This window comes from Halictus rubicundus, chromosome 5 (genome assembly GCF_050948215.1).
Source record: "Halictus rubicundus isolate RS-2024b chromosome 5, iyHalRubi1_principal, whole genome shotgun sequence".
Classification (NCBI taxonomy): domain Eukaryota; kingdom Metazoa; phylum Arthropoda; class Insecta; order Hymenoptera; family Halictidae; genus Halictus; species Halictus rubicundus.
The window spans coordinates 18,289,949-18,312,953 of NC_135153.1; the positions used below are offsets into that span (position 1 = coordinate 18,289,949).

At 41.4% G+C, this 23,005-nt stretch overlaps 3 protein-coding genes across 4 annotated transcripts; 2 read left to right on the top strand and 1 right to left on the bottom strand.

The window, feature by feature from the left end:
- Positions 1-5,041: 5,041 nt before the first annotated feature.
- Positions 5,042-9,791, bottom strand: LOC143354480 (BTB/POZ domain-containing protein KCTD9). Of its 2 annotated transcripts, none has more exons than XM_076788613.1 (7): positions 9,163-9,791; positions 8,476-8,588; positions 8,214-8,390; positions 7,973-8,133; positions 7,661-7,887; positions 7,250-7,579; positions 5,042-7,126 (listed from the first exon to the last, which is right to left on the bottom strand). In XM_076788613.1, the coding sequence occupies exons 1-7, from the start codon at positions 9,208-9,210 to the stop codon at positions 7,010-7,012; spliced, it is 1,173 nt and encodes a 390-aa protein (XP_076644728.1). In that variant the 5' UTR covers positions 9,211-9,791; the 3' UTR covers positions 5,042-7,009. The 2 variants fall into 2 exon arrangements, with proteins under 2 accessions (XP_076644728.1, XP_076644727.1); XM_076788612.1 differs by having other exon boundaries at positions 8,467-8,588; positions 9,163-9,790.
- Positions 9,792-10,277: 486 nt separating this feature from the next.
- Spt5 (Transcription elongation factor subunit Spt5) lies at positions 10,278-15,387 on the top strand. The gene is made up of 11 exons (XM_076788614.1): positions 10,278-10,434; positions 11,086-11,192; positions 11,253-11,508; positions 11,578-11,810; positions 11,887-12,385; positions 12,507-12,849; positions 12,916-13,502; positions 13,578-13,936; positions 14,052-14,453; positions 14,530-14,705; positions 14,906-15,387. The coding sequence occupies exons 1-11, from the start codon at positions 10,334-10,336 to the stop codon at positions 15,146-15,148; spliced, it is 3,306 nt and encodes a 1,101-aa protein (XP_076644729.1). The 5' UTR covers positions 10,278-10,333; the 3' UTR covers positions 15,149-15,387.
- Positions 15,388-15,487: 100 nt separating this feature from the next.
- Positions 15,488-19,876, top strand: LOC143354600 (uncharacterized). The gene is made up of 12 exons (XM_076788852.1): positions 15,488-15,574; positions 15,732-15,923; positions 16,182-16,563; positions 17,005-17,091; positions 17,166-17,238; positions 17,299-17,474; positions 17,971-18,048; positions 18,114-18,227; positions 18,311-18,470; positions 19,016-19,240; positions 19,604-19,673; positions 19,751-19,876. The coding sequence occupies exons 1-12, from the start codon at positions 15,488-15,490 to the stop codon at positions 19,814-19,816; spliced, it is 1,710 nt and encodes a 569-aa protein (XP_076644967.1). The 3' UTR covers positions 19,817-19,876.
- The last annotated feature ends 3,129 nt before the right edge of the window (positions 19,877-23,005 follow it).

The window sequence follows — 23,005 nt, forward strand, 5'->3', positions numbered from 1 at the left end:
TAGTGTTTGTGCACGATTGGGCAACCGGAAACGGGTTGGAACGACGCGACGCGACGGGAAAACCGAGGCGCGAACGATTCACCGAACTGTCCCGGCAAATCGAGCTGTAACAATACATGGCCCGTGAAGTATCACCGGTTGCAGATTTTCGCGTTTTAACGGCCGATAACGGGCCGTGCATCGCCTCCCCGGGTTTTTACGAGCCGCGAAACTTCCAGCGCGAAATTATGTGCGCGCGAGCAACGCCGCCGGCAATTATCGCGGCACGAAGCTGCCATCATTCCGGCGAGAGATTTAAAATTCCGTCATTAGCCCGCTCGGTAACACCTTCTGCAACGGGGATAAAACTTTCCCGGAATTATTCGTTTCACCTGGCCAGGCCTTCGAGGCCCCGTTTCACGCGAATCCGGGCAGTTATGCGTGCCGAAAGTTTCCTCGGTTTTCGGAAAAATTCGGATAACCCTCTCCAATCCGCGTACAATTGCAATCGGAACGGAGCGAATATGCGAAATTAGCAGAGAAATCGAATCAGTATCTTCCAAGTCAACGTAGAATACAACCGGGAAAATAATGTATTGTTTAACGCTTGTTTTCTGGCCACAATTTTTTCTTTTAGATACTTGAAAATTATAACATATATTTGTAAAATATTTTTTGCAATTATTTGTATCGTTTTATTACTTATTTCACGTTCTGTTGAATCTATTCAAACAATTAATGTTATGCGAGAATGAAAAATGTCTTTGAGAACGTCCAACTTAAATTTTAGACACTTTGAAGCCATCATACTGTTGTAAAAGAGGTACTAGAAAGAGCTGTATGAATTAGTTTAAAAATGCGCGAGATAATAATTTGTAACCTTTGTTTTCATGTGGAAAGTATGCGAACAAATGCGCGAGTCGCCGTAGCTAACAATTTAACTGTCAGGAAATTCGAATTTACACGGACCGGTATTGCAACCTTGGGTGAAAATGCACTTAAGCCTCGTCGCCCGAAGGTTAATAGACTTTTTAATGACTCCGCTGAACCTAAAAGAAGCTTAATAATTACCCTTTAAATAACAGCCTCGAGAGAAAATGCTTTTACCATCGAACAATTCATCAAACAGTTCTCCGCCGTCGATTTTCCTTTGAATCGTGAACACTTAGGAACGTGTAATGAAAGGCAAATAAAATAATAGAAAGTTGATCACAGTCGACGTAAAGTACAACATATAGTTCACGCCACTATGGACACTATAGCGCAATGAAGTGAATTCAGTTCAACTAAAAAGAAAGTGAAAAGTTTCTGAGTACAGTAACGTCTCGATACATGTGCAAGAGATGTGCACGATATTAGTGAAACATTGACAAGGCTTATTTACTGCGCTTTTTTTATCGTGTTTGGTATCGTTTTAATCAGAAAAGTGTCACGAATATATCACTATCATTTTCTACGTTAACCAATCTACGGTCTTCGTAGATTCGCGATAAGGTAGAGTAACTACATTACCGTCAAAAAATGGTTTCACGTACCTCAAGTTATCGTCCTCATATAAGAATATTTTGTCGCTGGGAAAGGGCTCGTTCGAAAGAGGAAGGTTCAATCTAGTGCGCGCTGGTCAGGAGCTGCCGAGATTATGCAGATATTTGGTAACATAAGCGTTCGAAGTAGGCCAAAAATCGACGATGCGCGTGCCGTGGAATCCAAGCATTTTTATGCCATTGGATCAGTTTTCTGGATGAAACCGAGACCATCGCGCACCAGAAAATATCTCCAGCTACAAATTCAGCTATATTTCGTCTTGATTCTCTGCGAAATAAAGCCGAAAACTTGCAAAAAAATGTGACAAGTGTAGTCACAAGTCTGTGAATGGAAATGATTAATTAAAAAGTCACTGTCCCGGGTCCTTAAAGAGATCAAGGTCTGTGCGAGTGACATTGCCGAAGTTATCTCATGCGTGTGGAGGCATTAGAGTGCTAATAGAGCCCAACAGAGCCTCAGACATCGAATTGTTTGCTCCGCAAGAGTGCCCATTGAACTTGATCCCGCGTGGCACGCGAAACGTCGCGTAACGAAGCGAAAATCCCGATCGAGGGTTGCCGATAGGATCGACGGGGATCGATTGGAAAAACCGAAAGCTCCGGCAAGTAAAGCTTGGAAAGAAGAGGGACCGGGAGAACGAGAGAAAGGTAGAGAGAGAGAGAGAGAGAGAGAGAGAGAGAGAGAAAGAGAAACACACACCGACCGTAGGAAAGAAGGATTTTTCGAGGCTAGATCTTTCGCGGAGATAGCCTGCGTCTGACAAAGCTGGTACGTGACCACTTGTGCCCGAGAAACTTTCCCTTGTATCTTTGGCCAGCAACACACGACATCGCGTGTACCTCTTTCTATTTTTCTCCGCCCCCGCGCGCGCCGGTTCTCTTGCACCGCTCGAGATAAGAACGGCACCCAAGGTCCTGCTCTAAATAGCGAACGGTACCTGACCTTCCGACCTCGACCCTCGCCCCGTCCAAGGAACGGCGAATCGAATTTTCGGAACGCGTCCCCCTCGAGGGGTCCTCCGCCTACCGGAAACGGGAAATTACACAGGAATTTTTCTAAAATGAATCGCGCGGCTCGCGTGCCCGATACGAAATTCTTTTTGAACGATGCCAACCTTCACCTTTACGCCCATTCTTTGGCCTTTCGCTGCGCCGATAACGTGAACGTCGTGCCCGGGAATCGGCGATAGCCATTGATAAGAACATCGATGCCGCATACCTCCTCAACCATGCCACGCGCTCTTTCGAAAAACGTCACCGCGTTTTTCACGTCTGCGTTCTAACGGGTCCTCCACCATGGGAGTAAAATTAACTTTTTTTTTTGTCAGTGTTTCTCAACACTAGGGTTACGGAACATTAAAAGTGAGTATTTTACATTACCTTATAAAAATAAGAGGAATGCGTCTATCCAAGTTTTCAGCCATTTTTGAAATAATATATACCCAAGGAAATAAGTTTGGCGAGTAATTCCACGTAGATGGATCCTCGCAATCTCAATAATCGTGAATTAAAAATATTAGAACCCGCCATTTTGACGGGTCCCGTAAACCTAGTGTGAAATAAAATGAGAAGTTCCTTTTATCCCCCCTTTTAGAGGGTATTTAGCAACACCTTGTCTTCTCTTTCGTAGTTTATTTATCTTTTAACCGGCAACAAAAGTTTTACCGGAACGTAGAAGGCAAAAAGTGTTTATGTCAACTTGATCAGGAGTACTTTCCAAGGTAGAGTACTATATTTTAATAATTCCACAAAGTAAGAATTTTCATATTGATTTTATTAATATTGTGTCAGAGTAAATTCGTACAAAATTTAGAATTAATTCTAATGGGGGTTTGGACTAAAATTGATGGCCGTTTAATGAATCTGTTTTTGGAACATTATTTAAGAACACAAGAGCGAACGTAAAAACTTGAACAAAGGCTTGATTACGTGTCGCGCATAAGGAAAATGTTGGTGCTCCTTGTGAAGAAGATGCTGGGAACAGTGCTTCCAGGATGTAATATAGGTTGCGAGTAGGATATATTGGTGGCATTATAAGTAGAATCTTTGGCACTTCGCAGTTTCGCGTCTTGAACTTCCACTTCATATCCTGAGAGCCTCTGTTTCAGGAGTGTAGTCAAGACGACGAACTTGTTTCGTGACACAATTAAGCTGCGCCTCGAACTGCCAGGCAAAACGGTTAGCAGCCTCGTTTCTCAAAGCAATTTAACATCAAAGAAGTCCCGAATGTAACCCCCATTCGCGAGTCGTTTATCGCCCGACAAAGAAACCGTGGCAAAGGGGTGCGTGAGCACTTCCGGTGACCAAACCAGCTCCGGAATATTCGCTTCGTGTTACGAGAACCTGCCGTTGCTTTGTGCACGAAATTGCCTGGAGGAATAACAAAAATCAATAAACAAAAAAGCATGTGGAATTTTTCCAAACTCTCCAATTTACCCTTAAAGTCTGTTCAGTTGTACTGGACGAGAATTTTTCGTTCGTTGCAAATTTTTGCATTCCTCTGAATTATTAATCTTCAGGACAAAATTTAAGAAAAAGCAGTTCCTCCTACTGGAAATTACTTTTCTGAAATTTGATTTTTACCAACATTACCAACCCGATTTCCACATATAATGTTTAAATGTTTAGTGATCCGTTGAATACAAATTTCGCAATGTAACAAATATTCTGTATTATTCTTTGTAATTTCTTTGAAATAATGCCACAACAATTTCGTAATGGCGCTTCAGAGTCACCACTCGAGTGCATTTTTCGTTCGTTGCAAATTTTTGCATTCCGGTGAATTATTAATCCTCAGGACAAAATTTAAGAAAAGACAGTTCCTCCTACTGGAAATTACTTTTCTGAAATTTGATTTTTACCAACCTAAATTAAGGTGGAAACACTTTCAGCGGATTTGATGCAATCATGGTAAAAATAAGTACGCTTGCAACAGTAGAAAATATCTATGTTTTCGACTGAGTAAAATTGTTAAATAAAGACATTTTTATTTGGCTCTAATAAGATTTTTATTCCGCTCCGTAGTCTAATAATTGTCGACGTAATCCACGGATAGTTAAGTTTCGTTCTTCTGGTTGGCCACTGGGAAACGATTGTGTCGAAAGTTATTTCCGATTGGAGCGCGTTCGTCCTCGGGAATGTCCGCGTTGTCCTCGTTATAGTGATTTCGTTAGGCGCGCAGGTAACTCCGCCGCAGCGTGAATGTTCCTGGACTTCGGCAAACGAGATTAGGACAAATCTGTGCGAGCAAGTTGCAGGTCCGACTGTGTCCGTGCTGCATCGGGCCGGTCGGGCCCTGTGGAACTGCAAACAGTCTTGGGCAAGGAGGAAATTCAATTCGACGAACACTTTGTAAGTGCCAGATATTTTCCTTGGCTACGCTTATCGGACGAATACCACTAAGCAAATTTGCGATAACTCGTCAATGGGATGTTCGGGTAAACGCCCACGGTTTGAAGCAGTTCGAAACTGCGCTTAATTGCGGGATAATTATCGTCGGAAGACGTTAACTGCCGGCCATCTTGTTCCCGAAGATCGAGCGGATCCAGTTTCGCATGAGTCTGCAGTAACGACGAATACAGAACGATGCAGAGGAAAACCGTTGTGATTTCTTACCTTGTATTTCATTGCAATAAATTATGCCTTTTTACATTCGAGTAGATGCCGGAACTTTTACATTCGAAAGTCGCGTTACAAGGTTTCTTGTTCGATTAGTATGCCTATCGGAAACGTACAATTCCAGGCGAGCTAGCATAATTAATGCCGTACAAGGTGGTGTTGCCTAAGCTGCACGTGTAACAGAGTAAATGTTACAATCGACGTTTCATGTACAACGTCAAGCGCACGTCATTTACAATCATTTGCAGGAACGTTGAATCCATCGCCGTGCTGTGCATTGTTCTGCACGTGATAGTACCGCGACCATAGTAAATCGACATTAATCTTCGGCGGTATTATTTTTGTTTACGCTTTACCTTCCAAAAATCGAAGATTCCTGGACAATTTTCGAATAAATTGTTCATTACAAAATTTCATTGATGATCCAACAAATTATCTGAAGTAGTATAAGTTAATAAGTATTTCTGAGATCATTATTCGAAAGAAGTTATAACAAGCCTTTCTGTAGTTACAGTATTAAATTGTAATAGGTATTAGTAAACTAATGACAAAAAGGCTTAATTGTTTAAGGCCATTATGAGATTAATTTCTAGCTTGGCCCTTTTAATTTTGTATCTTAGACGTTATTAGGCAGCTTCAAGTTCAGAGGAGTATCGGATACAATTTTAGTAACGCAAATGGGCGAGACATTACTTATTTGTGTAAGACAATGAATCAACTTTTTTCAGAATGATTACACAACAAATTGAAAGTAACATCTTTTCCGTTTGAACTACATGATTATATAAAACGTAACATAGCAGCTATTTTATTTTTTCATAGTTTCTATCAAAAAAAAAAACTATTTCTACGGTATAAATGGTGTCAATTTATTAGGCATACTGATTACATATATTACTATCTCGTAGCTATAATTTAAGACGGAAAACAAAATCTTTACGATCGCGTAAACCCAAATGTAAAGGAATGTCATCCTTTAATTAAACAATCGTAAAAACAAAACAAAAATAATGAAACATGTATCTATTTCATTATGATGACGGCACAACTGTGATTAACGTGCGTTACATTTTTATGCACACGACATTCGCGTTGCAAGTTCTCGAAATACAGAATATCGTTGTAGAAAATTGTCAATTTTCGATCGTCACGCATCAACAAAAATTTGATATATCTTACCGCACTAATTTCGATTGACCGTTCTTGGCAGTGGAAGAAAAATCGATATGACAAATAGTGTAATTGAAATTGCATATTTAAAAATTACTCTTCCGCAAGACATAAAATACACACCGTGTACAAAATGTTTTAAGTAGTTATTCCTATTACGTCCGTTTCGATATCGCCTTGGAGAAAAAAACAACATAAACATCCCTCAAAAATAGAGATTTCGATCGCGTTCTCTAATACAACTATACAACTAGTTGTTCCGACACGGAACACAACTATTCATTCAGCCCAAATTCTCCTTTCGTGAAAATTTAAATGACTTTTATTGCCCGCCGAAACACCTGGCTCAAGCAATTCGGAAAAACTCGAAAATTCGCAACTTTTCGAAACGAGTCGCTGCCAGTCAACGCTCCGGAGTAGTCAATACTTCGTAAAACATACGCGAACAAACGCAACGCAACAACGTCCAATTCAATTCAATAGTTACTTCTCACATTCAGTCTGTTAATCATCGTTACACTCGATTGTTGTTAGCCGTTATTGTTAAATCTATTCATCGGTTAAACCAAGATCACATCCATTTCAAACAAGTTATCCCCATCTCTGTAAAAAGTAGTAGGGACTCGCGTATTAACGGTGACTAATAAAATAGTCACAATAATAGTCATCAGTACAATGCTCAGCCTGTACTTCTTTTGTTATCGTATCGTTTGAGACATATGTAGCGGTGTCAGCATCAATTCGAATGCTGCGTTCTTTAGATTAGCGCCGCGCAGATTTGCGTCTTGCAAATCGGACCCTGACAAGTCACAGCACTGAAACAGACATAAATATTGTTTTATTGAGTAAAGGAAAAATAAATATTTCATTTAAACTAGTCCTCCCGAAAGTCTATAAAATTGTTGACGAATAGGTGAACGAAAGAATGGTATAGTTACTTCTAAGTCAGCACCAGCCAGCACAGCCGATCTGAGATCACAATTTCTTAGGATAGCGTTTTTTAACGTGGCAACTCTGAGGTTCACAGCAGTCATGTTGCTGCCCTCAAGATTGGCACCTTTCAAATTGGCACCTTCCATATTAGCAGGTAAACCGTTCGGATCTTCAAAATTACACGAATGAAGATTCGCCTCGAAAAGATTTACGCATAACATTCTTGCGCAAACGAGCTGAGCACCGTGAAGATTTGCATAAGATAAATCCGCGCGATCGAAACAACAACCTGATAAATTCGCGCCTGCTAGACTGCAACCGCGCATAATTGCATACTGCAAAGAAAGATAATGTTTACAGAAAAATGATATTACTACAGACGATAGGAATGTATAATTGTATGTCACATAAGTTACCTTAAAATTAATGTTCCTGAGATCTAACTTTGATAGATCAGCACCAACAAAATCCACACCTTGGAATCTAAGTCCTGAAGTGACAGGTGTTGACATGATGGCCTTAAGTACATCTTTTCTTGTTAAGGATACTAATCCGCTTTTCTGTTTTTCCTCTTCTTCAACCATCGTATTTAATATTTCAATAGCACCTTCTATTCCATAAAAGCGCGCCTCCGACAAAACACCTACAGAGATAGAAATGCAACATTCGAATCATATTTATATAAGGGAATTCTTTCTAAGAAATTAAAAAATGAGAAACAGGCCAACCTGCTGCGTTAACATTAGCATCAAGTATGATCTGCCCATGCCTTAAATAGTTTAGTAACGGCTCAAAGTACGTTGGGCTCCTATCAATTAAGAATGCACCTTTGTGATCTTGTCTACTTGGTAAAATCCTATCTTTATTGTTTGTTGTTTCGGTGAACATTCTGTAAATAAATTTCATTGCAGTATTAGCGAAGAAATTTCATTGATTGTGTCCGTTCGATCGAGCAAAGTTATAGTTTACCTGGCTAACATACTCATTGGTTCCTTTTTTGTTAAAGTATCTCTGGTTGTGGTGAAGTACTTTCCACCGATGTTCAGTGTAATCCATTCTGAATTTCTATTTAACTGATTTCTTGTATTAATTTTATCCTTTGGAATAAAATCCTCTCCATCTGAAACGTATAGGACATCATCATCCCTGTAAAACATTTATTTTTCACTTAGATTATTTTGAATACAGCTATTGCAGAAATTGTCTAAAACAGTTAGTATACCGTATTAACTTAATATCATCAATTTCTCCACCCTGAGGTGTAAATATTCTTTTAGCGGTGATATTGAACTTTGAGCTAGCAGATGCTAGTAACTCATCTACCGAATGAGTTACCATAAATACCTGGTACAGATAAACAGTTACACATATTACATTCATTCTTCGCATACAATATTTTGTGAACTTAGTATTAATACATAATAAAAAAGTAATGCCAGTAAGCCAATAATTTGAATAACAGCTGCAACTAAAGTTTAAGCTGTAATTGAAAAATTATTTATTTTTACATATAAATATCAGTTTATGTATAGCTACCTAATTAGACAAGTTAATGTGCTTAAACTACATTCAACAGAAATGTTTATTGTAATAAATGTAAAGAAACATTTGAACAGACTTTTATTTGAAAAATTCGTTTATTATAATAAAATTTGGAGAAAACACAAAGACTGCATACATCGTAATGTATATAATTTATTGTTCATAAGTAAATCTTTACGATACATATATAATATTTGTACAATATGCCGATAAATCATAAATGATACAACAAAATTTTATATAGATACACATGTATGTATACACAATGAGACGTATGTATAAAATAAAAGCTAACAAACAAGATAAATCAAAGGAATTCATTGAAAGTGTTGAGCTTATCTTAATTTATTACAATTACAGATAAAATAACAGCCACCTTGCCGTTTACATCGGTTCCGTTCACAAACAGAATTACCCTCTTCATAACTAATTAAAGACAAATGTCAACGTAATACAAAGGATTACTTCTTGTACGAAGTACTAGCAAAAGTGACAGAAGACTGAACAAGATCTATTTGACACTGAACAAGTTGCCATGTTAAAAATGATTACAAAATCCGAGATACGGATTTAACAAATATGTCTTTATCGCCACGACCTGCATGAACCAATGCATACTGTAAATTTCATTGCGAAACGCCTTAAGACTTAATTTCCGATGTTTTCGATTGATTAAAAATAGATTTTAGTTGCATCTTTACTCATGGCTAACGTAGAAACAACGACAAATTTATTTGATCTTATTTCATATCTTTGATATGTTCTTAGTAGATTTTGGAAAAATAAATTTATCAGTCGAAAAAGGTATTCATGTCTTTCACCCAAAAGCCGGAAACCGATATAGGTATTCTTTCTTAAATTTTGATATCCTATGGTCGTAGATTTAATGTTTTAGCGTCAGCTAGCGCCAGGAAGACAATTATATTTTTATCACGGTGTAAGAAGCTTAGACCATATACAGGGTGTCCCAATACTTCCTTGAAAGAAGTGACTCCTAAGGTCATTTGAAGTAACTTTTGCCTTCTCGAAAATTTGCTCTGTGGCTTTGGAGTTATTGATGAAAAACACGGACCAATCAGAGCACGGATACAGCTGAGCGTGGCGTTGATATTGGCTGACTCGGACTTCTTCCACTACCTACTATTTACTACCTATATATATATACGTTCAGTGATGAGAATCTCATCAACGCTTCTGCGCGTCCAGCACAGTAACGTATCTGTATTGTAGAGAAAATAGGAGGGTACTATTATTGGCGAGAAATTGCCGCAAGGGTCCAGGACGAGAAAAGCTTGCTACGAATTTCTGGCAAATTATTATTTATATTTGATTGACATACGCATGATATACATCAATTTTTCCAGATGAAATTGTAACAAATTTTGCGAAATTATGCCGGTTGACCAAGGTACCCCATTTTACCCAAACTTTTACTTTACTGACGCTATATTCGCCGCGCATGCGCAACAAGTACCCGTCCGATATCTCATCACTGCGGCTACGTCACGTTATGCGTGAGCGGCCATTTTACCCTGCATCTGGCAACTATGCGTAGCGTTTCCCGCAGCAGAAGTCCGTCTAGATCGCGATCTAGGAGTTCCTCCAGGTCTCGATCACGATCTCGATCACGATCCCGGTCAGCGTCTAGGTGAGTAAAGTTTCTTTCTTGCACATTATGCAAATTAACAAACTTTGTTTCGTAACCACCAACATGTATGTTTACTGAAATTTATACTTGATATTATTGAACTCATCGCAGGACCTAAAATAGACCTAACATCTGTATAAATTATGTATACGTATTGTCTGCGTCTGGTGAGAAGAGGCTCGAGACGGTACAGGGGCAAGAGGGGTGAGCTTCTCGGTCCATCCCCATCTTGAATGTTCACTTGCTCACATGCTTATTTTGACACGTATTGTGATCTTTCTCCACCACGCAATGCTACGGACCTGAAGAAGTAGCTGTAACTACTCTGCGAATAGTGAGAATGCGTGTGACCCAACTATATCAGTGTATGTGCCTTCAGAATCTCTTCTCTCCTGTCGTGGACGGTATATGAACTTGTTATTGTTCGCTCACGAGAAGAAAACACAGTGAAATTTGTAGGTATCTGCGCCCTGTTACCCGATATCCTTACTTTGTGTTACAAGTATTTTGCAATAGCTTGAATAGCTTGACAAAGTAATCTGTTAAGTGTGACTGGAACAGAGCAACACAGTGTAGATGGTCCTCTGTCTCTTCAGAAGCTATGATCCCTACTATGCTAGCGTTAAGATTTTTATTTGTTTAAATCTTCAGCTCAGAAGATGGCAGAGGAGATGAGACAGAAGAAGCCAGGTCTGGAGATGAAGAAGCGGTGGAAGCAGAGGAAGAACCAGAAGTGGAGCCAGAAGAAGAACCAGAAGGTACAAATAATACTTTTTGATATGCGAACATGTTTAATTCTCTGATTCATGTGTATTTAGGAGAAGATTTGGATGGAAGCAGTGAATACGATGAAGAGGAAGAGGAAGAGGATGATGACAGGCCTAGAAAGAAGAAGAAAAAAGATAAATATGGTGGTTTCATCATAGACGAGGCCGAAGTAGACGATGAAGTTGAGGATGATGATGAGTGGGAAGAAGGTGCCCAAGAAATTGGTATTGTGGGGAATGAAGTAGATGAGCTGGGTCCTACTGCTAGGGAAATTGAAGGAAGACGAAGAGGCACTAATCTCTGGGAGTCAGTATTCACATCTACAAACATTGTAACATAGCTTTTTCTTAAATTAATGTATGTCATTTTCAACAGTTCGCAGAAAGAAGATGAAATAGAAGAATACTTAAGAAAGAAGTATGCAGATGAGTCTGTAGCGGCCCGCCATTTCGGAGATGGCGGTGAAGAGATGAGCGACGAGATTACTCAGCAGACTTTACTGCCAGGTGTAAAAGACCCTAATTTGTGGATGGTGAAATGCCGTATTGGAGAAGAGAAGGCAACCGTGCTTCTGCTTATGCGAAAGTTCATAACATACCAAACATCAAGTAAGCATTGATTTATTATTGTTGTATTTTTCATTAGAATTACAGTTGCTTTGAACAATATAATTTTATTTCTTAGATGAACCGCTTCAAATTAAATCGGTCGTCGCACCCGAAGGTGTAAAGGGTTACATTTACATAGAGGCTTACAAACAGCCGCACGTAAAAGCCGCCATTGAAAATGTGGGAAATTTAAGAATGGGTATTTGGAAGCAGCAAATGGTACCGATTAAGGAAATGACCGATGTGTTACGTGTAGTCAAAGAACAGACAGGCTTGAAAGCAAAGCAATGGGTTAGGCTGAAGAGGGGCATTTACAAAGATGATATAGCTCAAGTTGATTACGTTGATCTGGCACAGAATCAGGTTCACTTAAAACTATTACCGAGAATTGACTATACAAGGCCGCGCGGAGCTTTGAGAACAGCGCAAAGTGAATCCGAGGCACTCAAACGGAAAAAGAAGAGAAGACCAGCAGCAAAGCCGTTTGATCCTGAAGCTATTCGAGCTATTGGCGGAGAAGTAACTAGTGACGGTGATTTCTTGATATTCGAAGGCAACAGATACAGCAGAAAGGGGTATGCTTTAACATAAACTATTTACTTGCTATCGGGTCTAAAATTCTAGATCCATCCCGACCCGACATTGTCAGGTTCTCGCACACGTCTAGTTATTGGAATAAAAATATGTTTGTTCTAGATTTCTGTACAAAAACTTTACGACGAGTGCTATCATAGCGGAAGGTGTGAAACCAACTCTGTCCGAATTGGAAAGATTTGAAGAAGCTCCCGAAGGTGTTGAAATTGACTTAAGCGGAGGTCCAGTATCTGGCAATAAAGAGGACTCTGCTGTGACTCATTCCTTCAGCACTGGCGACAACGTCGAAGTGTGCGAGGGTGAATTGATCAACTTGCAAGGAAAGATCGTTTCGATCGACGGAAACATGATAATGGTCATGCCCAAACACGAAGAACTGAAAGAAGCATTGGAATTCCAAGCGTCAGAATTGAGGAAGTACTTCACCATGGGAGATCATGTTAAAGTATGTATGCTAATAATCGATGATTATTGAAGAAAGTATAATCTATATCTTACCGATTGTTTGCAGGTTGTTGCAGGAAGATACGAAGGTGATACAGGCTTGATCGTTCGAGTAGAGCAAAACAGGGTGGTTTTATTTTCTGATCTGTCGATGCACGAGCTCGAGGTTCTTCCGAGAGATTTGCAACTCTGTTCTGACATGGCCACCGGTGTGGACAGCTTAGGTCAGTTCCAGTGGGGTGATTTAGTACAATTGGACGCTCAAACAGTTGGCGTAATCGTTCGTCTCGAGCGCGAGAATTTCCATGTACTATCCATGCACGGGAAAGTAATAGAAGCTAGACCCCAAGGATTGACGAAACGTCGAGAGAACAGAAACGCGGTAGCATTGGACTCGCAGCAAAACACCATACAGAAGAAAGACATTGTGAAGGTGGTGGATGGCCTTCATGCTGGAAGAGGCGGCGAGATCAAACACTTATACAGAAGCTTCGCGTTTCTGCATTCGCGGATGTTCGTGGACAACGGTGGAATATTTGTTTGCAAAACAAGACACCTACAACTTTCTGGTGGAAACAAGTCCAGCATAGGTTCTATGACCCCGGTGGCAGGATTTATGTCACCGAGAATCGCTTCGCCGATGCATCCTAGCGGGTCAGTAGGATTTCTATAATTTGTCTTGCATCCTTATACAGGGTAGTTCGCTAAATTGATAAATCGCTTTCACAGAGGCGGTTTCGAAAGAGGTGGCGGTGGCGGTGGAAGAGGCAGAAGCCGCGGAGGTGGGGTGCGCAGAGACAGAGAACTAATAGGTACCACCATAAAAATAACTGGTGGACCATACAAAGGAAACGTTGGCATTGTGAAGGATGCCACAGAGGCGACGGTTCGCGTGGAGTTGCACTCCTCCTGCCAGACTATCTCGGTGAACAGGTCACATATCGCGAATGTCAGTGTGCCGACCAAAGATGGTGGTTTCAGCAGCTACAACAGAACACCAGCCTACGTTGCCGGCAGTCAGACTCCGATGTATGCCAGGGATGGGTCGAAGACACCCATGCACGGTTCGCAGACTCCTATGTACGAGAGTAAGTACCTTCAAAGTATAATAACAGGTCACATTGCGTTGAAGTGAACCTCAAAATCTTTTAAGTGCTTAGGGCCTCTAAATATTTACTAATTATGACCATTCCAAATTTACAGATGGCTCCCGTACACCTCATTATGGCTCAATGACGCCGTCGCATGACGGTTCACGCACACCAGGACAGTCGGGTGCCTGGGACCCGGCGGTCACTAACACACCCGCAAGAACAAACGACTTTGACGGTTATAGCATGGAGGAGGGTGGATCTCCAGGTTACGCACCGGGTTACCCTCCTACCGGTGGTCCGTTTACACCGCAAACACCTGGCACAATGTACGGGTCGGAGCAGAGTTTCAGCTCGTACCAACCGAGTCCTAGTCCTGCTGGGAGTGCGACGGCTAGTCCTAGTCCTGCAGGCTACGTTGCTACTCCATCACCGAGCGGTACCGGCTACACTACCAGCCCACACGGAGCCTTTGCGACTCCTTCACCGATGGGCTACAGTCCGATGACACCCGGTGAGTGGTGTTTTTCATGTTTCATCGTTATTTCTTTTCTGTTGGAGAGAATGTTCCTCATGTTATTTCCTCATAGGAGTTGCAGGCAGCCCTTACAATCCACAAACACCAGGTGCTGGTCTCGACACTAGTGTCGGATCTGGCATCATAGGAGGAACCGAATGGCACACTACGGACATTGAAGTTAGAATTCGAGATACTCATCAGGATCCTGCGCTTGCCGGGCAACAGGGTGTTATTCGGGGAATATCCGTGAGTATTCTTAATTGCATCTCGACCTTCATAGCATATTTTCATGTTTCAATCTTTTACACCCCAAGCGATATTTGGGTCTAGAAAAAGAGATAGAAAATTATTTAAAATCGTGTATTTATTCTTTATAAAGGGTGTAATAATAAATATTAGTGGGAGTGACCCTGAGCAGTTAAGAGAATTTATGAATTCGTTTACAGGGAGGTATGTGCGCTGTCTTCTTGCCAGTCGAAGACAGAGTGGTGAACCTGGTCTGCGAAGAACTGGAGCCTGTGGTACCCTCGCGAGGTGACAGGGTCAAGGTGATCATCGGCGAGGACAGAGAAGCTGTCGGCACGCTGCTTTCCATTGACAACCAAGAGGGTGTGGTGAAAATGAGCAAGGAAGAAGTGAAGATGTTGCACCTGCGATTCTTATGTAAAATGAAACCCGCAAACTCGTAATCGTCCATTCCAAGATAGAACAGCGAAGACAATTTTAACCATCTTTCTTTTTTTCCTCCCCGCGGTGTATCGCACTTTATGTTCACGTAGCATACGAGATATGTAAAATAAACACACATTATTATTGTAAAAATTAGCGAACCCGTTTCTGCAGTGACCACGAAGACACAAATGTAATATTAATAGTTCTGTAAGAGCAATAAAGCTTATAAATTGTTTTATACAAAAAAAATATATAACGACTGTTTGATGGGTGAACAAAAAGAATAAAAATCGATCGTTGCCGCATCGAATTGAAATCAGTCGCGTAACAAACGCGAGAGTGTTACTGGCGAGATAATGACCAGGAAATGTTTAAACGAGAAGCGTAAATATTCCCGGATTCTGCAAGGAAAAATCGCGTTGCTCCGGATTTCATCGACTGGAGTATGAGATTATGCTTCCCGCGGCTGCTTCTGTTGTTCGCGGCATCTATTCTCGTTGAGATAGACAGGTACGCGATCCAAACCTCCCTTGCCTCGTTTATCAAACATTTATCACATATTCAAAAACGAATGAGCCGGGTGCCTACGTAATTTAAAAGAAAGAAAAAAATAGAATATTACCGAAGTATGCATTACATTGTGATAGGGTAATGGGTGATAACAATTTAAAGCATGAACAAAACGTCGGCACGGTGCTGTTCGAGAAAACCGACGTCGATAAGCAGTGCTGGACCTCGGAGGAGTTTATTTTGTTAAACAGTAGACGGATGTTTCAAGATTTACTGCCAAAGGTGATCCCGATTTAACCACTTCTTAGTAATTAAAATCCCTAAGCGTGCTTCCTTAGCCAACGAATTCACTTTGTCAAAAAGCGTATTCTACATTTTCTTTATCCCAGTGAAGGTAGTACTGTAACTCAAGTTAGTCCAACAAAATAAAAGTTTGTCTCAATCTTCAACTAGTCGAATAATTATAGCTGTATAGACCCGACATTGTCCCGTCAGTGTATCGGTAACAGTTTTCTCAAAAGTCCCGTGTGATCGGCGCAGGTTAAAGTCCTGAATTACGAGGACGATCGGTACATCGCCCTGCTGATGGATTACTTTCACGTTTGTTTGGAGAGCGTGCGCAAGCTGTCGATCGGAAAAACGAAGCACCTGATGCTGAAAGCCCTGGCCGATACCATGGGAGGCTACTTGCGAGTTTATATCCTACCCCTCACCAGACACTCCTATTACGCAGGGAACATAAAATATCGGAACGCGAGGAAGCTCTTCGAGCTGTACGAGGAGCTGAAGCTTTTCCTAAGAACGAACGGAGCCGGCTGGCTCAGGCCATGCCCGGAAAAACCGCAGACGAAAATTCTGCCGATCGTTGTTACGCAGCCGAAAACGTCTGCCGCGTGCGAGGGCATCATCATCTCGCCCTCGTGTAAGATTATCGACTCTCCCTCGAGAAATGCTCCCGGAAACGGGGGGTCTTCTAGTCTACAATCAATCCCTCCGCGTTAATGAAATCAACCCTTTGGAACTTCAGCATTTTATTTTTATTGAATTTTCTAAACATTAATTCGCTTTAAATCGCAAAGAAATTCCATTTTACTGTAATATACTAAATTTTCCCTTTTTCCTAGTAAATTAGAAACGCCCAAGAGGCTCTAATCATTACAATCGTAAAATAAATCGCGGTGCAGGGGGTTGAATGTGATTTATTGATTAAAGGTATTTATTTAGGTTCCTTACGATTTTTATTTTTATCATAAAGCGAGTTCAAAGAGGAGGGTTTGTAAGACCGTTCGACCGCGTCCGTTTATTTTTAATTATTGCGAAATAAATGTTCAACTGAAATAGATCCCTTTTATTTGAACGGCAGCAAACAATCGGGAGATTCATCGTTCAGCGTTCAAGAAGGTGAAGAGGCACGCGTCGAAGCACAAATCCACGAAGAGCATCAAACGAGGTAAGCTCGATCAGGGAAATAATTCAGACAGAAGCTTGTCCAGAATTTAGTGAAAAATTCTTTTTCAATTCGAGACGAACCCGCGAAGAGGGAAGAATCGATCGCCATTCCGCTTCCATTTTTGGACGACGACGCCGAACCAAACAGGTAACGAACGTTCGAACGTTTTCCGCGAGCGATTAGGATTGAAATCGAGTTTCTGTTCAGCATCGCGTTGCCGTTCAAGAAGAATAGCCTGCAGTCGTTGAGCGCCGAACAATCGGCGTTCGTGCTGGTGAAGTACTATGTAGCGAGCGTGAAGTGCATCGAGTCGAAACCGACCACGAAAACAAAGCTGAAAACGTTCAACCAGGAGTTTTTCGATTGGCTGCAGCAATCCGTACGTTGTGAGTCGCTGTGATCGAAAGTGGCAATTTTCATTATTTTTTCATTTTCACGATCGAGAGACAGTGAGAGAAAGAGCATACTGAATTTTTCGAATTGCTTTAATTACTCGTGCGGGAAGGGGCACCATCATTTCGATTAACACGTTGACTGCCGTGTCACCCATACGTGGATTATTAATTATTTCTCCAGGTTCTGAAATCAGTTTTTACGTTAAAAATATATGTAATATTAATATATAAATATGAATTATGATATGATTTGAGTACATTAATATTCGTCGCGCCAAATTTAATCGGGACCTGTAAAATGCAAGAAAGTCGGAGGACTGCTCGATATCGTACATTTAATTATTTTCAATTTTTATTTCATTAGACAACTTACTTTGATTTGATGGAATTTTCGAGGTTTCCAGTCTTGGCAGTCAAAGTGTTAAAATTGTGGAAAACTAAGGAGTAACCCGTTAATAAGTGACGTTATTATTGCCATAGGTAGAGCCGCACCTCGATGACGAGAAATGGTACCCAGGTTTCGGTGGCGTTCTGAGGGTGATTTCCACGCTGAAGGAGTCAGGTACAGTGTTCTTTTTCTAACGAGCAATTTCCCGAGCGTTCGCCGACGTCGTTTTCCCGTCTCAGGAGTGGAAACCGGTCCTGAGACGTTAAGACCAAGCGTTGCCTATCAGATCATGCCCAAAACGGAAGAGCAACCAGCCGTCGAGGCGGAGAGAGCCGCGCCATCGCTTTACAAAGGTGACGGGAGAAAGCGGTGCTCATCTCCACGAATTTTTCATTGATCTTCGTTGTAATATTCCCATGTCTTATTGCGAACATAGACGGGAACATCGGGATCACGCTGGGCACCACAGAGTTGATATCGATTGCTGTAGTCAGCGCGTTGCTGGTGTGGTTGCTGGTCGGTCTGAGCCTGGTGTGCTACAGATATCTCACGAAACACTCGGAGGAGTGCGCTCCCTGTGAGCCACAGCAGCCGCTGTACGTTTTGCTTCAGTTCTATTACATTTTGATGAAGGGTTCAGCCGGCTAAAGAGGTCAAAAGTGCCCCCAAATTGAATTTGCAAAGAAAATACTTCCTGCCAATTTTCTACCCTATGTGTCGCCATGGGGGTAGTAATCAGGCAACACAGAAAATCAGCTTTTTCCGTGATTTCTCTTCACTTGAAATTTCTGAAAAAATCGGGCACACATTAGCTGATTGAATGCACATCTGTGAATTTTTTTTAGAATTTTCAGCTTCGAAACCGGAGTTTTAAAAATTAAAAATATTTCCAGGTGCCGATTTCTTGTAGAAACTATGAGATACTGAGTTTATATTTTTACAGTTTTAGCACCTGGTTGTGGCTATTGGCCACATAGCATATAGGTAAAAAAATCAAGCACCGCTATTTTTGTACCTTTCCCATGCCAGTACGAGTACCATGTTCATATAAAATTAAACAATTCTGTCTGCAACCTAGAAAATTTAAGAGATTGCGACAGTTCTCGACGCGAATTAATAGCACGTTCTTTTCGTTTTTTAGTGTTGATGTTTTGTATAAAAATAAAGACTATTGTCAGAATGATACTTGTCCGCAAGCACCACGGCAACGCTTGATCGACAAACTGAGGGAATTTTGGAGAAGAAAATTAGGCAAATGTCGTGGATCTTGCAACGATGGCTTCACCGATGAGGAGACATGTTTAGCAGCTATAAGTTATACTAGTAAAGACACCGTCGATGTTAGCAACAGTAGCAGAAGTTACCAGTAAGTATTAGCGCATTTTAGCATTGCAATCTTTCAACAAGTGCATACAAACTGAATTGTTTTATTACCTCTGAGTTGTATATGTGGTCTCCCATCAGCTTATTGTTTATACAGGATGGATGGCCCAAAGGTCGCTAGATTACTTAAAATTCGAATATGCTTATAAAAGAATTAATGTGCATTTTTAAGTAATAAAAGGATCACATACTCCATTTTAAAATGGTCGATTAACTTTTACGTCGATTACATTTATTTTTATTTGACCGAAGATTAACAGTTTCTCTCATCTTTTAATATTTCAATGTCTTTGTTATAGTTACACGAAAATATAGTTTTCAACAGACACATTTTTTCCCCCCATAGGAAGAAAAAGTACTCCAAATCAGTTTCAGCGAACTTCTCAAGTTTCCGGAAAGAACGTGTGCCAATCAAAGTATGCGACTACAAATTCTCGTATAATATTTCCTGTTAAAATTGCACCGGACAATGACAAATTATTTCAATTTCCAGAGTGTTTACTACAGCTCCGATGGCTCGTTAACAACCAACACTGAAAGCCCCGGCAAACCGAGATAATAAGAGTCTTGTCTTAGCGCGTACGTTGTAATAAATAAAAGCCTCAAATAAAATTCAATTTAGGACCGAGAATCACCGGAGAGGACTGTGTCTTCATTCTCCAAATTATCGAGCGGTAACATAAATTCGTTCGGTTGTACAGGGTGTAACAAAATTTAGTGTCATGGTTTTGGCAGATGGTTGTACACCTTCGGATCGGTGGAGATTTGTTAAAAGAAATTGCCGCAGAATTGACCATGACCTTGAAATTCAAGGTCAAATTTTGTATGCTTGTATCGCATTCTACTCGCCATGGGGATCAAACTTGTCAAAGGAACCGTAGGTCGCAATTCAACCGTTCTCTTACAAAACAATGTTTCTTTGATTTCAAGGTCAAAGTCAATTTTGCGGCAATTTCTTTCAACAAATCTCCACCGATCCGAAGGAGTACAACCATCTGCCAAAACCATGACATTAACCCTTAAATGCATGAGTGGGGTCCGCAAAGGACCCCAGTGTTGGATTTTGTGTTAACATTTTTAGCCGCGCCATTTGTGAACTGAGAGTTCAGCTATTTGCTTCTGTCAATATTTAGGTTATGTTTAACGTGTTTACAGAAATAAATTGTTGCTGTAATCAAAGTTAGCAAGGAATTAGGTAAGTGGGGTCCTCAATGGACCCCATGTATGCATTCATGTTCCTAATATTTAGTTTACCTATGCACTTAAGGGTTAAATTTTGTTACACCCTGTGCATTTTCATGCGTACATTTTAAATAAAAAATGATGGGGAGTGGGGAACAGAATTGACCGGAAACCGTGCGAAATTGAAAAAAATGTTCGTAGTGTCGAAGGGTCACGCTGGCGACGACCTCGCGCCCAAGGGCCGCTCGGCCTGGTGCTCCTTTCAATCAAAATGGCACCTCGGGTCGCGGAGTGTCGCGAGGTGTCGCCGTCGGGCGTTTTAATTTTATTACACCTGTGTTCGACAGGGGGTCGGTGCTGCTCGCAGTCGATTGCACTTCGTTATGCCGTCCGCGTACGTGCCGACTGCATTCAATGAATGCACGCTCGGGCTCCGGGCACGGGAGAGAGCCACGCGCTGCAACTTGTTGCAAGCGGGCCGCGGAGCCGAATGCCGGCGTCGCGCGGAGTTTATCAGCGATTCGACGAATCGTACAGCGGCGCCATCTGCGTTGCTGAAGACCGCCCGGCGCCCGCGAGGCTCGAGCAGTGTCGCGCGATACGTCGAACGACGAGGGTGTTTCGCGAACGTCCCCGAACGCGTCGGCGGTGACACGCGTGCTATCACGATCGTCTCCCTTTCATCCCCCGTCCACGCAAACACCCTGAAACAACCCTAAATCGTACACTCGATTCGAACAAGCTATGCATGGTTAAACAATTCGATCGTACCTCTCGAACTGTTGACGACTCCTCAGAACACGTGTCGATGCACACCGTTCTTTATCCGCAAACGGTTTTCCTTTGCCCGTGGTCACGGTTCCAAGCGATGTACTTTGTGCAGTGAACCCCGCAGACTGTTCGAATCTCCCGCGCTCGACTCTCGAAATCAGAATCGGAACTCTGACAGCTTCGATCTCGAGAGAATAGATCGATAGTGTCAAGGATGATTTAAGACGATTGCTCGAGTGTTCGTGAACGAGAATCTCGGAACTGTTCGAATGGGAAAGCTGACAGCAGCGATCTCGGTAGAATAGACCGGTAGTAGTAAGTTTAAGGATGTTTTAACCAGAAAACTATTCGAATTTCCCGCGCTCGGTTGTCGACACGAACGTCGACAGATTTGTTTTTCGATCTCGGGGGAATAGATCGATAGTAGGAAGTTCGAGGGTGTTACGGATTGTTCGATTCGCGAACTGTAACCTGAAAACCGTTCGAATTTCCCGCGCTCGGGATTTCGAAACTGGAACGAACTTCGATCTGCTGGTCGATCACGGGAGAGTAGGTCGATAGTAGGAAGTTTGAGGATGTTTTGAGATTGTTCGGTCTCTCGATTTGTAGTGTAACGTGAGCGCGCGCGCGCGACTCTTTTGTTTGTTTGTGGTTAGAATAGATCGAAAGAGGTGAGAAAAGTGCGGGGATGCGGCGCGGTTGACTCGCTCTTGAATTAGTTCGTGCCGCGACTAATTCAAGTCGTCCGGGACTAGTTTCGATCACCGAACGATGCCCGGTGCGGGCAGATTCTCCTCTTGTGTTTCGCGCGTCTGCAATTGACTCTGTGCCGTGCAGCTCGCAAAGGACACACAATGGGACTACGAAACCACGGGAAACTGTGCCTCCTGTTCGCCGTGACGATCGCCGTTGCTGTCATAAAAGGTGGGATTCTGTCGCACGACTGTTATCTCAACATTTTTGTTTTCCAAATCCCCATAGAAACATTTTAATGCCTCTGCTGCTAAATAGGCACAGCGAAGACTAAAACAACCGGTGACAATTGTCAACAGAAGTTAACCCGTTGTCATCATCTGTGAAATGTGACACAGATGAATATTGAATTTTGACCTCTACCCGAGTTAACCCTTAGAGTTCGATTGGAGTTCGAGCTTCGAGATCCAGGAATTGAATTTGTACCCTGTCGATTTTTTAACATTATTTTAAAAGTCCCTAATGAATTCTTGTCTTACTTATATGTTTGTGTGCAGAAGTATTTATACCATTTGTCGGTTAATAGAAAGTATTTTTTTTTATTTTGGTTTTCACGTTTTCTAACGTAATTCCAATCGTGGAACTAATTTGGTATTTGACACTGAACAACAATTGCAGTTGCGCAATGGTAACTGTTGTGTAACGGTTTTGTCGAATTAACCCTTAGCACTCGAATGGTGACTCTGAAGCACCACCAGAAATTGTTGTGGCATTATTTCAAAGAAATTACAACAAATATTACACAATATTTGTATTTAATAGATTACTAAACATTCAAATACTATATGTAGAAATCGGATCAGTTTCGTTTGAATAAATTGAAAATATTGTAAGACGGAAGAAAAATTTAATTTTACATTGAAAATAATTGCCGAGTGCAAAGGGTTAACGAGAAAATTTATGTGAAAACGTATGAGAATAATTTTGAATATCTGTTTTCGCTTGTTCTAATGATTTCCCGGTGGCCAATAAACGTAAACACGAGACCTTTCCCACCGTAAAAACGGCGGGCATAAGTGATCGATAGGATCGTGACTAAACT